General features: G+C 49.4%; 1 protein-coding gene across 2 annotated transcripts; it reads right to left on the bottom strand.

Annotated features, from left to right (window-relative positions):
- Positions 1-360: 360 nt before the first annotated feature.
- On the bottom strand, positions 361-20,402 carry LOC142906853 (uncharacterized). Of its 2 annotated transcripts, XM_076055522.1 has the most exons (4): positions 20,275-20,402; positions 4,176-4,238; positions 2,568-2,667; positions 361-2,196 (listed from the first exon to the last, which is right to left on the bottom strand). In XM_076055522.1, exons 3-4 carry the CDS (start codon positions 2,636-2,638, stop codon positions 1,104-1,106), a joined length of 1,164 nt encoding a protein of 387 aa, XP_075911637.1. In that variant the 5' UTR covers positions 2,639-2,667; positions 4,176-4,238; positions 20,275-20,402; the 3' UTR covers positions 361-1,103. The 2 variants fall into 2 exon arrangements, with proteins under 2 accessions (XP_075911637.1, XP_075911638.1); XM_076055523.1 differs by lacking the exon at positions 2,568-2,667 and having other exon boundaries at positions 20,275-20,394.
- Between the last annotated feature and the right edge of the window lie 202 nt (positions 20,403-20,604).

Raw genomic sequence — 20,604 nt, 5'->3', positions numbered from 1 at the left:
ATCGATGTACACGGATATGAACAAGGTCAGCAGACGACGTCTTTCATACTCTTTGGTTCTTTCGGTAAAGTCACGTAGGTAGCATAGATAAATAAATCGCGACTTTTCGATCGCAACACGAGCGGTCGTCCTCAGGCGAAAACATCCAGACATTGTCGCGGCAGAAGTCACGTGAGCTACAGAACGTGACAAAGGTGCCCCCCCCCCCCCCCCGTGGCTTACCCCGCTCAGCTGAGCATTGTTTTAATGCGGTGGGCTCACGCGAAATGTATTTCTGTAAGAGGAAGGTACTTTCAAAACCCACTGGCTAAACTTTTATATAAGTGTTGTGTCCTTAACTAACAAGACGGAGACATCTGGTTGAGGCAACGCGTTTATTATAACTCTTTTGAACTCGGCTCTACACACTGCTGTAACATGAAGGGGTACGGCCCCTTCCACCCGATAGCCTCCAGGAGTGACAGCCTCCCTTCTATTGCAGCCTGCACACTCCGGGCTCTGCTACCCACGGGTCCCTTAGCCCGGCGTTAAGGGAAGACTGGACGACCAGTCCCAGCCAGGGACTAACGCTGCACGTTCCGTCATTTTCATGCAGGGGGCGGTGAAAACCGACGCGCCCCATGCATGAACGACACAGGCACAGGGACAGACATTCGATCGCGTTGGGCGTCTGGGTCAAAATTGATCAAATTCTAAACATTACTTACAAACTCCACATCCAAGATGCCACATCAACCATCGCCCCCTACTGACAGGCTCTTGTCCACATGCAGGCCGGTGCAGGGCCACCACCTTGTGCCACACAAGGGCAGCTGCTACTTGGGGATGCTCTTCGAGTGTTTGAGACGAGATACGATGCAAAACTCCGAAATGGCCAGAGGCGATTATGCAAGCACCATATAAATGGAATTATTAGAACCTTGTGAATGCTTGAGAGCTTATTGGCTCTCGCTCCTGGTTAGAGATCTACCCAACCCACAGGTCCACAAAGACTGGCTGCTCTTACCCTGCAGGTTGAAACTCGCAATTGAGTGTTCAACTTCATTCTTGTTATTAAAGGCCTGTGACAAAGGTGCATCTATTGGAGCGACATCGTCTCAAGCTTACACATCTACCGGGTCTCCACTTGACTTTGTATTGTCTAGGAAGTCCACCCACACCTCCACTTCCACAAACTGCTGGGAGTTGCCTCGCTCTGCCTCACAGTTAGAATTCTCCTCCTGCTTCACGTTGTCTCCATCGATGTGAAGGTCCGATTTTGGATCTTCATCTTCACATTTTACACGCACTTCTTCGCTCTTCACCATCACGTCTTCACATTTCACCTCTTCATGTTTCAGCTCGATACCTTTAAAAGTGTCCAAGCTGGGATTTTCTTCCGGTTCTTGTTTCATGAGGGATGGGCTCATTGCGGCACTTTGACTTTCACAAGCTGATTTCCGACTCCACTCCTTGTGGATTTTCTGATGCTTGCGAGTTCTCTTGTGTATTTGAAGATTTGATGAACGTACAAACGCCTTCCCACACACACTGCACTTGAAGGGTTTCTCTCCTGTGTGTGTTCTCTGGTGTATTTGAAGATGTGGTGACTGTGAAAACGCCTTCCCACACACATTGCACTTGAAGGGTTTCTCTCCCGTGTGTGTTCTCTGGTGTACTTGAAGATGTGGTGACTGTGCAAACGCCTTCCCACACACACTGCACTTGAAGGGTTTCTCTCCTGTGTGAGTTCTCTGGTGTAATATAAGAGTAGATGAATGTGCAAACGCCTTCCTACACACACTGCACTTGAAGGGTTTCTCTCCTGTGTGTGTTCTATGGTGTATTTGAAGATGTGGTGAAAGTGCAAACGCCTTCCCACACACACTGCACTTGAACGGTTTCTCTCCCGTGTGTGTTCTCTGGTGTACTTGAAGATTTGATGAAAATGAAAACGACTTCCCACACACACTGCACTTGAAGGGTTTCTCCCCCGTGTGAGTTCTCCGGTGTGCTACAAGAGTAGATGAATGTGCAAACGCCTTCCCACACACACTGCACTTGAAGGGTTTCTCTCCTGTGTGTGTTCTCTGGTGCCGTGTCAAATGTGCAGGACGATCCGTGCTGTTTGCACGCCGGTCGCATTGTTGCCTTTTTGCACCGAGCCGTGCCGAGTGCCTTTGCTCCATCATACAAATTCTGCAGAGGAAGCGACAGCTGCAGACAGAAAATAAGAATATCCACACCATCTACACGTCAGTATCGAGGCACAGAGGAATGCATATATACAGTAACACGTGACTAACACGTCTATACTAATTCATATATTCATGACATAGTGAAAACGTGTCCCAAATTTATCAGACGGGCTGTTATGGCACACAATAAGAGGGCAAATGGTCATAAACGTGCCTGGAAGCCCTAGTATCTTCAAAATTAATGTTAACCCAAAACTCCGAGCACACAATTTCGGCTGTCTGGATTCAAAAGGAATATTTATGAAAGATAAATTCAGCTGACATAGCAAAAGGTGTTGAAAATAATACTATTTGTGTTATGCAGAAATGCATGAATTAATGTTCAATTACAACTTAGAGGTGTGAAGCCAGGCACAGATGTCCTTGAATGCTGGGATGAACAGTTCCGACTTCAGCTGCATGTGTGCTGTGATATCTTCCTGACTCCATTCTTACAAAGAGTTGCAGAGGAAAACAAAAACTAAACTACTGTTTTGATATAACCTCCGTGCTCAGTCTAGTTAATAGACTTTACTGCAAATACAAACTTTACCCTGTCACACACTCAGAGGTGGAACCAGGATTTTCAGGTAGGGGGGGCAACCCCTTCAGCAATGAAAAATGATAGTTGTTAGTAAGCACGGAGTTAGTAAGGAGTTAGTAAGTAAGGAGTTGTTAGTGAGTAGTTGTTAGCAAGTAAGGAGTTGTTAGTAAGGAGTTGTTAGTAAGGAGTTGTTAGTAAGGACTTGTTAGTCAATAAGGACTTGTCCTATGCTTTTTATTCGACGTGTGTGATTGGCATCGCGCTCGCTGAAGGTGTTTGCCTTCAGGGAAGTCGTGTACTGTTTACGCAACTGCGCACAATTCTGTGAGTCGCTTGTAACTGCTTTGCCGTTACTTATTGCCAATTATGGACTCGGACTGTTGTCCTCTCATAGAGTCCCTGGCACGTAATATGCCACACGGTGGCAGTGGGGGTCGCAAAATTCTGATTTATCTATATATATAAAAAAGGGAAATTTGTGAATTTGTGTCTGTTTGAAATGTTCAGCATATTTCCCAACATGCGACACACTTGAAATTTGGCATGTGTGTAGCTTCCAGATTGGACACAATCCACAAAGTATTAAAATATACCTTTGTATTTTGGGGGAGTGGGGGAAATTACCATAGAGTGTGTGGCGTCAACCCGCAACACAGATAAGGGAATATGAAATTTGAAATTTATCCAAGACAAGAATCCATGTCCCGGGCGAAGCCGGGTAGTGAAGCTAGTTACTAATAAACCCCAATGATCCTATCGAAATTAGGGATTTCGATCGGACCATTGGGGGGGCACGTGCCACCCCACACCCACTGGCTCCACCACTGCCACGCACTGGTATGGTTCACAGGTGGTGGTGTGTCCAGACCCACGCCTGGCCACCTTCACCTGCTCAGTATCAATGGTTCCTCGCTCCACCAAGTAATTCACTGAGGATCAATCAACACAGCCGAGGCTGCGTCTCTCTCCCACTCTCTCTCCCCGTGGTCGCGTAGGTTTCCTTCCCGATCCCCGGGTTTCCCCTCCACATGTTGAGAGTGAACACCATCACGCGTCTAGTGTGAACACCACCACGCGTCTAGAGTGAACACCACCACGCGTCTAGAGTGAATACCGCCACGCGTCTAGAGTGAACACCGCCAAGCGTCTAGAGTGAACACCGCCACGTGTCTAGAGTGAACACCGCCACGCATCTAGAGTGAACACCGCCACGAGTCTAGAGTGAACACTGCCACGCGTCTAGAGTGAACACCTCCACGTGTCTAGAGTGAACACCGCCACGCGTCTAGAGTGAACACCGCCACGCGTCTAGAGTGAACACCGCCACGCGTCTAGAGTGAACACCGCCACGCGTCAAAGAGTGAACACCGCCACTCGTCTAGAGTGAACACCGCCACGCTGTTGACGAGCCTCACCTTATGTTGTGGGCAGGTCGCTTCTGAAAACAAAAGCGGTACAGCAACTCTAGCGGGCTTGGCCTGGTAAAAAAGAATGAAATAAAAATGCGTGAATATTTAAAAGTAAAACAAAGTGACAAAGTGGCGAGCCGTGTGAAGACAAATTAAACTTAAGCGAGAGAATTGAAGCAAACGCGATCAGGCGAGGGCAGGAGGCAAGGCCCCGCGTGGCTAGGCCCTGCGCTCTAAAGTTCCAACCTGGACATCGCTTCCATGCTTGCTGCTACTCAATTGACATCTCTATGAGAGAGAGAGCGAGGCTTTACCTCGATAAACAACAACCACCACCACCACAACCACCACCACCACAACCACCACAACAACCACCACAACCACCACCACAACCAGCACCACCACAACAACCATAACCACCACCACAACAACCACAACAACCACCACAACAACCACTAACACAACCACCACCACCACCACAATCACCACCACAACAACAACCACCACAACCACTAACACAACCACCACAACAACCACCACAATTACCACCACAACAACCACCGCCACAACCACCACCACAGCCACCACCACAGCCACCACCACAACCATCACCCTCACCACCACAATCAGCACCAAAACCACCACCACACCACAACAACCACTACTACAAACACCACCACAACAACCACAACCACAACAACCACCACCACAACAACCACAACAACCACAAACACCACAACAACCACCACAGCCACCACCACAACCACCACCAAAACCACACCACTATAACCACCACAACAATCACCACAACCACCACCATAACAACAACCACCACCACAATAACCACAACCACCACAACAACCACCACCACAATCACCACAACCACCACCACCACAACCACCAAAACCACCACCACCAGAACAACCACCACCACAACAACCACCACAACAACCACAACAACCACTAACACAACCACCACAACAACAACCACCACAACCACCACAACAACAACCACCGCCACAACCACCACAACAACCACCACCACAGCCACCACCACAGCCACCACCACAACCACCACCCTCACCACCACAACCACCAAAAAAACCACCACCACACCACAACAACCACCACAACCACCACCACAATAACCACAATCACCACCACAATAACCACAACCACCACAATAACCACAACCACCACAATAACCACAACCACCACAACAACCACCACCACAATCATCACAACAGCCATCACCACAACCACCACAACAACCACCACCACAACAACCACCACAACCATCACTACAACAACAACCACAAATACCACCACCATCACTACAACAACCACCACAACCACTACAACAACCACTACAACAACCACCACAAACACCACCACAACAACAACCACCACCACAACCACCACAAAAACCACCATCACAACAACCACCACAAACACCACCACCACAACCACCACAACAACCACCACAACAATCACCACCACAACCACCACAACAACCACCACCACAATCATCACAACAGCCATCACCACAACCACCACAACAACCACCACCACAACAACCACCACAACCATCACTACAACAACAACCACAAATACCACCACCATCACTACAACAACCACCACAACCACTACAACAACCACTACAACAACCACCACAAACACCACCACCACTACAACAACCACCACAAACACAACAACCACAACAACAACCACCACAACAACCACAACAACCACTAACACAACCACCACCACAACAACCACCACAACAACAACCACCGCCACAACCACCACAACAACCACCACCACAGCCACCACCACAACCACCACCCTCACCACCACAACCACCAAAAAAACCACCACCACACCACAACAACCACCACAACCACCACCATAACAACAACCACCACAATAACCACAACCACCACAATAACCACAACCACCACAATAACCACAACCACCACAACAACCACCACCACAATCACCACAACAGCCACCACCACAACCACCACAACAACCACCACCACAACAACCACCACAACCACAAACACCACCACCATCACTACAACAACAACCACAAACACCACCACCATCACTACAACAACCACCACAACCACTACAACAACCACTACAACAACCACCACAAACACCACCACAACAACCACCACCACAACCACCACAAAAACCACCATCACAACAACCACCACAAACACCACCACCACAACCACCACCACAACAATCACCACCACAACCACCACAACAACCACCAAAACAACCACCAAAACAAGCACCACAACAGCCACAACAACCACCACCACAACAACCACCACAACAACCACCACAATAGCCACAACAACCACCACCACAACAACCACCACCACAACAACCACCACAACAACCACCACCACAACAACCACAACAACCACCACAAACACCACCACCACTACAACAACCACCACAAACACCACTACCACTACAACAACCACCACAAACACCACCACAACAACCACAACAACAACCACAACAACCACTAACACAACCACCACCACAACCACCACAACAACAACCACCGCCACAACCACCACAACAACCACCACCACAGCCACCACCACAGCCACCACCACAACCACCACCCTCATCACCACAACCACCAAAAAAAACACCACCACACCACAACAACCACCACAACCACCACCATAACAACAACCACCACCACAATAACCACAATAACCACAACCACCACAATAACCACAACCACCACAACAACCACCACCACAATCACCACAACAGCCACCACCACAACCACCACAACAACCACCACCACAACAACCACCACAACCACAAACACCACCACCATCACTACAACAACAACCACCACAAACACCACCACCATCACTACAACAACCACCACAACCACTACAACAACCACCACAAACACCACCACAACAACCACCACCACAACCACCACCACAACAACCACCACAAACACCACCAACACAACAACCACCACAACAATCACCACCACAACCACCACCACAACCACCACAACAACCACCAAAACAACCACCACAACAGCCACAACAACCACCACAACAACCACCACCACAACAACCACCACAATAGCCACAACAACCACCACAACAACCACCACCACAACAACCACCACCACAACAACCACAACAACCACCACAAACACCACCACAACAACCACCACAACCACCACCACCACAACCACCAAAACAACCACCACAACAGCCACAACAACCACCACCACCACAACAACCACCACCACCACAACAACCACCACAATAGCCACAACAACCACCACAACAACCACCACCACAACAACCACCACCACAACAACCACAACAACCACCACAAACACCACCACCACTACAACAACCACCACAAACACCACAACCACTACAACAACCACTACAACAACCACCACAAACACCACCATAACGACCACAACAACCACCACAACCACCACAAAAACCACCATCACAACAACCACCACAAACACCACCACCACTACAACCACCACAACAATCACCACCACAACCACCACAACAACCACCAAAACAACCACCACAACAACCACAACAGCCACAACAACAACCACCACCACAACAACCACCACAACAACCACCACAACAACCACCACCACAACAACCACCACAACAACCACCACCACAACCACCACCAAAACCACCATCACAACAACCACCACAACAACCACCACAACAACCACCACAACAACCACCACAACAATCACCACCACAACCACAACAGCCACAACAACCACCACCACAACAACCACCACCACAACAACCACCACCAAAACAACCACCACAACCACAAACACCACCACCATCACTACAACAACCACCACAACCACTACAACAACCACTACAACAACCACAAACACCACTACAACAACCACAACAACAACCACCACCACAATCACCACAAAAACCACCATCACAACAACCACCACAAACACCACCACCACCACAACCACCACAACAACCACCACAACAATCACCACCACAACCACCACAACAACCACCAAAACAACCACCACAACAGCCACAACAACCACCACCACAACCACCACAACAACCACCAAAACAACCACCACAACAGCCACAACAACCACCACCACAACAACCACCACAACAACCACCACAACAACCACCACAACAGCCACAACAACCACCACCACGACAACAACCACCACGACAACAACCACCACCACAACAACCACCAAAACAACCACCACCACAACAACCCCAACAACCACCACAACCACTACAACAACCACTATAACAACCACCACAAACACCACCACAACAACCACAACAACAACCACCACAAACCACCATCACAACAACCACCACAAACACCACCACCACAAAAACCACCACAACAACCACCACAACAGCCACAACAACCACCACCACAACAACCACCACCACAACAACCACCACAATAACCACCACAACCACTACAACAACCACTACAACAACCACCACCACAAACACCACCACAACAACCACAACAACAACCACCACAAACCACCATCACAACAACCACCACAAACACCACCACCACCACAACAACCACAACCACCACCACAACCACCACAACAACCACCAAAACAACCACCACAACAGCCACAACAACCACCACCACAACAACCACCACCACCACAACAACCACCACAATAGCCACAACAACCACCACAACAACCACCACCACCACAACAACCACCACCACAACAACCACAACAACCACCACAAACACCACCACCACTACAACAACCACCACAAACACCACAACCACTACAACAACCACTACAACAACCACCACAAACACCACCATAACGACCACAACAACCACCACAACCACCACAAAAACCACCATCACAACAACCACCACAAACACCACCACCACTACAACCACCACAACAATCACCACCACAACAACCACCAAAACAACCACCACAACAACCACAACAGCCACAACAACAACCACCACAACAACCACCACAACAACCACCACAACAACCACCACCACAACCACCACCAAAACCACCATCACAACAACCACCACAACAACCACCACAACAACCACCACAACAACCACCACAACAATCACCACCACAACCACAACAGCCACAACAACCACAACCACAACAACCACCACCACAACAACCACCACCAAAACAACCACCACAACCACAAACACCACCACCATCACAACCACCACAACCACTACAACAACCACTACAACAACCACAAACACCACTACAACAACCACAACAACAACCACCACAATCACCACAAAAACCACCATCACAACAACCACCACAAACACCACCACCACCACAACCACCACAACAACCACCACAACAATCACCACCACAACCACCACAACAACCACCAAAACAACCACCACAACAGCCACAACAACCACCACCACAACCACCACAACAACCACCAAAACAATCACCACAACAGCCACAACAACAACCACCACCACAACAACCACCACAACAGCCACAACAACCACCACCACGACAACAACCACCACGACAACAACCACCACCACAACAACCACCACAACAACCACCACCACAACAACCCCAACAACCACCACAACCACTACAACAACCACTACAACAACCACCACAAACACCACCACAACAACCACAACAACAACCACCACAAACCACCATCACAACAACCACCACAAACACCACCACCACAACAACCACCACAACAACCACCACAACAGCCACAACAACCACCACCACAACAACCACCACCACAACAACCACCACCACAACAACCACCACAACAACCACCACAACCACTACAACAACCACCACAACAACCACCACAACAACCACCACAAACCACCATCACAACAACCACCACAAACACCACCACCACAACAACCACAACAACCACCACAACAATCACCACCACAACCACCACAACAACCACCAAAACAACCACCACAACAACCACCACAACAACCACCACAACAGCCACAACAACCACCACCACAACAACCACCACCACAACAACCACCACAACAACCACCACTACCACAACAAACACCACCACCACAACCACCACAAAAACCACCATCACAACAACCACTACCACAACAACCACCACAACAGCCACAACAACCACCACCACCACAACAACCACCACCACAACAACCACCACAACAACCATGCCAACCACCACAACAACCACCAAAACAACCACCACAACAGCCACAACAACCACCACCACAACAACCACCACCACCACAACAACCACCACCACAACAACCACCACAATAGCCACAACAACCACCACCACAACAACAACCACCACCACAACAACCACAACAACCACCACAAACACCACCACCACTACAACAACCACCACAAACACCACAACCACTACAACAACCACTACAACAACCACCACAAACACCACCACAACAACCACAACAACAACCACCACAACAACCACTAACACAACCACCACCACAACAACCACCACAACAACAACCACCGCCACAACCACCACAACAACCACCACCACAGCCACCACCACAACCACCACCCTCACCACCACAACCACCAAAAAAACCACCACCACACCACAACAACCACCACAACCACCACCATAACAACAACCACCACCACAATAACCACAACCACCACAATAACCACAACCACCACAATAACCACAACCACCACAACAACCACCACCACAATCACCACAACAGCCACCACCACAACCACGACAACAACCACCACCACAACAACCACCACAACCACAAACACCACCACCATCACTACAACAACCACAAACACCACCACCATCACTACAACAACCACCACAACCACTACAACAACCACTACAACAACCACCACAAACACCACCACAACAACCACCACCACAATCACCACAAAAACCACCATCACAACAACCACCACAAACACCACCACCACAACCACCACCACAACAATCACCACCACAACCACCACAACAACCACCAAAACAACCACCAAAACAACCACCACAACAGCCACAACAACCACCACCACAACAACCACCATCACAACAACCACCACAATAGCCACAACAACCACCACCACAACAACCACCACCACAACAACCACAACAACCACCACAAACACCACCACCACTACAACAACCACCACAAACACCACAACCACTACAACAACCACCACAAACACCACAACCACTACAACAACCACCACAAACACCACCACAACAACCACAACAACAACCACAACAACCACTAACACAACCACCACCACAACCACCACAACAACAACTACCGCCACAACCACCACAACAACCACCACCACAGCCACCACCACAGCCACCACCACAACCACCACCCTCATCACCACAACCACCAAAAAAAACACCACCACACCACAACAACCACCACAACCACCACCATAACAACAACCACCACCACAATAACCACAATAACCACAACCACCACAATAACCACAACCACCACAACAACCACCACCACAATCACCACAACAGCCACCACCACAACCACCACAACAACCACCACCACAACAACCACCACAACCACAAACACCACCACCATCACTACAACAACAACCACCACAAACACCACCACCATCACTACAACAACCACCACAACCACTACAACAACCACTACAACAACCACCACAAACACCACCACAACAACAACCACCACCACAACCACCACCACAACAACCACCACAAACACCACCACCACAACAACCACCACAACAATCACCACCACAACCACCACCACAACCACCACAACAACCACCAAAACAACCACCACAACAGCCACAACAACCACCACCACCACAACAACCACCACCACCACCACAACAACCACCACAATAGCCACAACAACCACCACAACAATCACCACCACAACAACCACAACAACCACCACAAACACCACCACCACAACAACCACCACAACAATCACCACCACAACCACAACCACCACAACAACCACCAAAACAACCACCACAACAGCCACAACAACCACCACCACCACAACAACCACCACCACCACAACAACCACCACAATAGCCACAACAACCACCACAACAACCACCACCACCACAACAACCACCACCACAACAACCACAACAACCACCACAAACACCACCACCACTACAACAACCACCACAAACACCACAACCACTACAACAACCACTACAACAACCACCACAAACACCACCATAACGACCACAACAACCACTACAACCACCACAACAATCACCACCACAACCACCACAACAACCACCAAAACAACCACCACAACAACCACAACAGCCACAACAACAACCACCACCACAACAACCACCACAACAACCACCACAACAACCACCACAACAACCACAACAACCACCACCACAACCACCACCAAAACCACCATCACAACAACCACCACAACAACCACCACAACAACCACCACAACAACCACCACAACAATCACCACCACAACCACAACAGCCACAACAACCACCATCACAACAACCACCACCACAACAACCACCACCACAACAACCACCACCAAAACAACCACCACAACCACAAACACCACCACCATCACTACAACAACCACCACAACCACTACAACAACCACTACAACAACCACAAACACCACTACAACAACCACAACAACAACCACCACCACAATCACCACAAAAAACACCATCACAACAACCACCACAAACACCACCACCACCACAACCACCACAACAACCACCACAACAATCACCACCACAACCACCACAACAACCACCAAAACAACCACCACAACAGCCACAACAACCACCACCACAACCACCACAACAACCACCAAAACAACCACCACAACAGCCACAACAACCACCACCACAACAACCACCACAACAACCACCACAACAGCCACAACAACCACCACCACGACAACAACCACCACGACAACAACCACCACCACAACAACCATCACAACAACCACCACCACAACAACCACAACAACCACCACAACCACTACAACAACCACTACAACAACCACCACAAACACCACCACAACAACCACAACAACAACCACCACAAACCACCATCACAACAACCACCACAAACACCACCACCACAAAAACCACCACAACAGCCACAACAACCACCACCACAACAACCACCACCACAACAACCACCACCACAACCACTACAACAAGCACTACAACAACCACCACAACAACCACAACAACAACCACCACAAACCACCATCACAACAACCACCACAAACACCACCACCACCACAACAACCACAACCACCACCACAACCACCACAACAACCACCAAAACAACCACCACAACAGCCACAACAACCACCACCACAACAACCACCACCACCACAACAACCACCACAATAGCCACAACAACCACCACAACAACCACCACCACCACAACAACCACCACCACAACAACCACAACAACCACCACAAACACCACCACCACTACAACAACCACCACAAACACCACAACCACTACAACAACCACTACAACAACCACCACAAACACCACCATAACGACCACAACAACCACCACAACCACCACAAAAACCACCATCACAACAACCACCACAAACACCACCACCACTACAACCACCACAACAATCACCACCACAACAACCACCAAAACAACCACCACAACAACCACAACAGCCACAACAACAACCACCACAACAACCACCACAACAACCACCACAACAACCACCACCACAACCACCACCAAAACCACCATCACAACAACCACCACAACAACCACCACAACAACCACCACAACAACCACCACAACAATCACCACCACAACCACAACAGCCACAACAACCACAACCACAACAACCACCACCACAACAACCACCACCAAAACAACCACCACAACCACAAACACCACCACCATCACTACAACAACCACCACAACCACTACAACAACCACTACAACAACCACAAACACCACTACAACAACCACAACAACAACCACCACCACAATCACCACAAAAACCACCATCACAACAACCACCACAAACACCACCACCACCACAACCACCACAACAACCACCACAACAATCACCACCACAACCACCACAACAACCACCAAAACAACCACCACAACAGCCACAACAACCACCACCACAACCACCACAACAACCACCAAAACAATCACCACAACAGCCACAACAACAACCACCACCACAACAACCACCACAACAGCCACAACAACCACCACCACGACAACAACCACCACGACAACAACCACCACCACAACAACCACCACAACAACCACCACCACAACAACCCCAACAACCACCACAACCACTACAACAACCACTACAACAACCACCACAAACACCACCACAACAACCACAACAACAACCACCACAAACCACCATCACAACAACCACCACAAACACCACCACCACAACAACCACCACAACAACCACCACAACAGCCACAACAACCACCACCACAACAACCACCACCACAACAACCACCACCACAACAACCACCACAACAACCACCACAACCACTACAACAACCACCACAACAACCACCACAACAACCACCACAAACCACCATCACAACAACCACCACAAACACCACCACCACAACAACCACAACAACCACCACAACAATCACCACCACAACCACCACAACAACCACCAAAACAACCACCACAACAACCACCACAACAACCACCACAACAGCCACAACAACCACCACCACAACAACCACCACCACAACAACCACCACAACAACCACCACTACCACAACAAACACCACCACCACAACCACCACAAAAACCACCATCACAACAACCACTACCACAACAACCACCACAACAGCCACAACAACCACCACCACCACAACAACCACCACCACAACAACCACCACAACAACCATGCCAACCACCACAACAACCACCAAAACAACCACCACAACAGCCACAACAACCACCACCACAACAACCACCACCACCACAACAACCACCACCACAACAACCACCACAATAGCCACAACAACCACCACCACAACAACAACCACCACCACAACAACCACAACAACCACCACAAACACCACCACCACTACAACAACCACCACAAACACCACAACCACTACAACAACCACTACAACAACCACCACAAACACCACCACAACAACCACAACAACAACCACCACAACAACCACTAACACAACCACCACCACAACAACCACCACAACAACAACCACCGCCACAACCACCACAACAACCACCACCACAGCCACCACCACAACCACCACCCTCACCACCACAACCACCAAAAAAACCACCACCACACCACAACAACCACCACAACCACCACCATAACAACAACCACCACCACAATAACCACAACCACCACAATAACCACAACCACCACAATAACCACAACCACCACAACAACCACCACCACAATCACCACAACAGCCACCACCACAACCACGACAACAACCACCACCACAACAACCACCACAACCACAAACACCACCACCATCACTACAACAACAACCACAAACACCACCACCATCACTACAACAACCACCACAACCACTACAACAACCACTACAACAACCACCACAAACACCACCACAACAACCACCACCACAATCACCACAAAAACCACCATCACAACAACCACCACAAACACCACCACCACAACCACCACCACAACAATCACCACCACAACCACCACAACAACCACCAAAACAACCACCAAAACAACCACCACAACAGCCACAACAACCACCACCACAACAACCACCATCACAACAACCACCACAATAGCCACAACAACCACCACCACAACAACCACCACCACAACAACCACAACAACCACCACAAACACCACCACCACTACAACAACCACCACAAACACCACAACCACTACAACAACCACCACAAACACCACAACCACTACAACAACCACCACAAACACCACCACAACAACCACAACAACAACCACAACAACCACTAACACAACCACCACCACAACCACCACAACAACAACTACCGCCACAACCACCACAACAACCACCACCACAGCCACCACCACAGCCACCACCACAACCACCACCCTCATCACCACAACCACCAAAAAAAACACCACCACACCACAACAACCACCACAACCACCACCATAACAACAACCACCACCACAATAACCACAATAACCACAACCACCACAATAACCACAACCACCACAACAACCACCACCACAATCACCACAACAGCCACCACCACAACCACCACAACAACCACCACCACAACAACCACCACAACCACAAACACCACCACCATCACTACAACAACAACCACCACAAACACCACCACCATCACTACAACAACCACCACAACCACTACAACAACCACTACAACAACCACCACAAACACCACCACAACAACAACCACCACCACAACCACCACCACAACAACCACCACAAACACCACCACCACAACAACCACCACAACAATCACCACCACAACCACCACCACAACCACCACAACAACCACCAAAACAACCACCACAACAGCCACAACAACCACCACCACCACAACAACCACCACCACCACAACAACCACCACAATAGCCACAACAACCACCACAACAATCACCACCACAACAACCACAACAACCACCACAAACACCACCACCACAACAACCACCACAACAATCACCACCACAACCACAACCACCACAACAACCACCAAAACAACCACCACAACAGCCACAACAACCACCACCACCACAACAACCACCACCACCACAACAACCACCACAATAGCCACAACAACCACCACAACAACCACCACCACCACAACAACCACCACCACAACAACCACAACAACCACCACAAACACCACCACCACTACAACAACCACCACAAACACCACAACCACTACAACAACCACTACAACAACCACCACAAACACCACCATAACGACCACAACAACCACTACAACCACCACAACAATCACCACCACAACCACCACAACAACCACCAAAACAACCACCACAACAACCACAACAGCCACAACAACAACCACCACCACAACAACCACCACAACAACCACCACAACAACCACCACAACAACCACAACAACCACCACCACAACCACCACCAAAACCACCATCACAACAACCACCACAACAACCACCACAACAACCACCACAACAACCACCACAACAATCACCACCACAACCACAACAGCCACAACAACCACCATCACAACAACCACCACCACAACAACCACCACCACAACAACCACCACCAAAACAACCACCACAACCACAAACACCACCACCATCACTACAACAACCACCACAACCACTACAACAACCACTACAACAACCACAAACACCACTACAACAACCACAACAACAACCACCACCACAATCACCACAAAAAACACCATCACAACAACCACCACAAACACCACCACCACCACAACCACCACAACAACCACCACAACAATCACCACCACAACCACCACAACAACCACCAAAACAACCACCACAACAGCCACAACAACCACCACCACAACCACCACAACAACCACCAAAACAACCACCACAACAGCCACAACAACCACCACCACAACAACCACCACAACAACCACCACAACAGCCACAACAACCACCACCACGACAACAACCACCACGACAACAACCACCACCACAACAACCATCACAACAACCACCACCACAACAACCACAACAACCACCACAACCACTACAACAACCACTACAACAACCACCACAAACACCACCACAACAACCACAACAACAACCACCACAAACCACCATCACAACAACCACCACAAACACCACCACCACAAAAACCACCACAACAGCCACAACAACCACCACCACAACAACCACCACCACAACAACCACCACCACAACAACCACCACCACAACCACTACAACAAGCACTACAACAACCACCACAACAACCACAACAACAACCACCACAAACCACCATCACAACAACCACCACAAACACCACCACCACCACAACAACCACAACCACCACCACAACCACCACAACAACCACCAAAACAACCACCACAACAGCCACAACAACCACCACCACAACAACCACCACCACCACAACAACCACCACAATAGCCACAACAACCACCACAACAACCACCACCACCACAACAACCACCACCACAACAACCACAACAACCACCACAAACACCACCACCACTACAACAACCACCACAAACACCACAACCACTACAACAACCACTACAACAACCACCACAAACACCACCATAACGACCACAACAACCACCACAACCACCACAAAAACCACCATCACAACAACCACCACAAACACCACCACCACTACAACCACCACAACAATCACCACCACAACAACCACCAAAACAACCACCACAACAACCACAACAGCCACAACAACAACCACCACCACAACAACCACCACAACAACCACCACCACAACAACCACCACAACAACCACCACCACAACCACCACCAAAACCACCATCACAACAACCACCACAACAACCACCACAACAACCACCACAACAATCACCACCACAACCACAACAGCCACAACAACCACCACCACAACAACCACCACCACAACAACCACCACCAAAACAACCACCACAACCACAAACACCACCACCATCACTACAACAACCACAACCACTACAACAACCACTACAACAACCACAAACACCACTACAACAACCACAACAACAACCACCACCACAATCACCACAAAAACCACCATCACAACAACCACCACAAACACCACCACCACCACAACCACCACAACAACCACCACAACAATCACCACCACAACCACCACAATAACCACCAAAACAACCACCACAACAGCCACAACAACCACCACCACAACCACCACAACAACCACCAAAACAACCACCACAACAGCCACAACAACCACCACCACCACAACAACCACCACCACAACAACCACCACAACAGCCACAACAACCACCACCACGACAACCACGACAACAACCACCACCACAACAACCACCACCACAACAACCCCAACAACCACCACAACCACTACAACAACCACTACAACAACCACCACAAACACCACCACAACAACCACAACAACAACCACCACAAACCACCATCACAACAACCACCACCACAACAACCACCACAACAACCACCACAACAGCCACAACAACCACCACCACAACAACCACCACCACAACAACCACCACCACAACAACCACCACCACAACAACCACCACAACAACCACCACAACCACTACAACAACCACCACAACAACCACAACAACAACCACCACAAACCACCATCACAACAACCACCACAAACACCACCACCACAACAACCACAACAACCACCACAACAATCACCACCACAACCACCACAACAACCACCAAAACAACCACCACAACAACCACCACAACTGCCACAACAACCACCACCACCACAACAACCACCACCACAACAACCACCACAACAACCACCACCACAACAAACACCACCACCACAACCACCACAAAAACCACCATCACAAGAACCACTACCACAACAACCACCACAACAGCCACAACAACCACCACCACCACAACAACCACCACCACAACAACCACCACAACAACCATGCCAACCACCACAACAACCATGCCAACCACCACAACAAGTAAAACAAAGTGACAAAGAGGCGAGCCGAGTGAAGACAAATTAAACTTAAGCGAGAAAATTGAAGCAAACGCGATCAGGCGAGGGCAGGAGGCAAGGCCCCGCGTGGCTAGGCCCCGCGCTGTAAAGTTTCAACCTGGACATCGCTTCCATGTTCGCTGCTACTCAATTGACATCCCTACGAGAGAGAGCGAGGCTCTACCTCGGTAAACAACAACAAACACCACTACCACAACAACCACCACAACCACAACCGTGATGAGAATTTCTCACCTCGGATTTCAGTGGACGGCGGAGCAGCCGCTTCCTGTTATCTCGTGACGTCACGCGGCAGCAGGAGGTGGCATGACGTCACTTGAATAGAAAACGGCAGCGATCAAGGCAGAGGGGACGTCACGCTCAAGGGCGCCTTGGACGGGGTGGGGTGAATACCTTGGTGACAAAACGTCACTAGCGAGGTACACCTCCCCCTGGCGTTTCACGCCGATGAGGTATTTCTGAGTGGTGACGTCACAGAACGGGGTTGGAGTTTAAGTTGATTTAGATTAATTTTCCATCAACAACAACTGTGTGTGTGGTTGTGTACACTGTGTGTGTATGTAC

The sequence above is a fragment of the Petromyzon marinus genome, chromosome 71 (genome assembly GCF_048934315.1).
Source record: "Petromyzon marinus isolate PM22_M1 ecotype Great Lakes invasive population chromosome 71, UKy_Petmar_22M1.pri1.0, whole genome shotgun sequence".
Lineage (NCBI taxonomy): Eukaryota > Metazoa > Chordata > Hyperoartia > Petromyzontiformes > Petromyzontidae > Petromyzon > Petromyzon marinus.
Note: the sequence above shows the minus strand (reverse complement) of the source record. Positions and strands in the feature narration are given on the sequence as shown.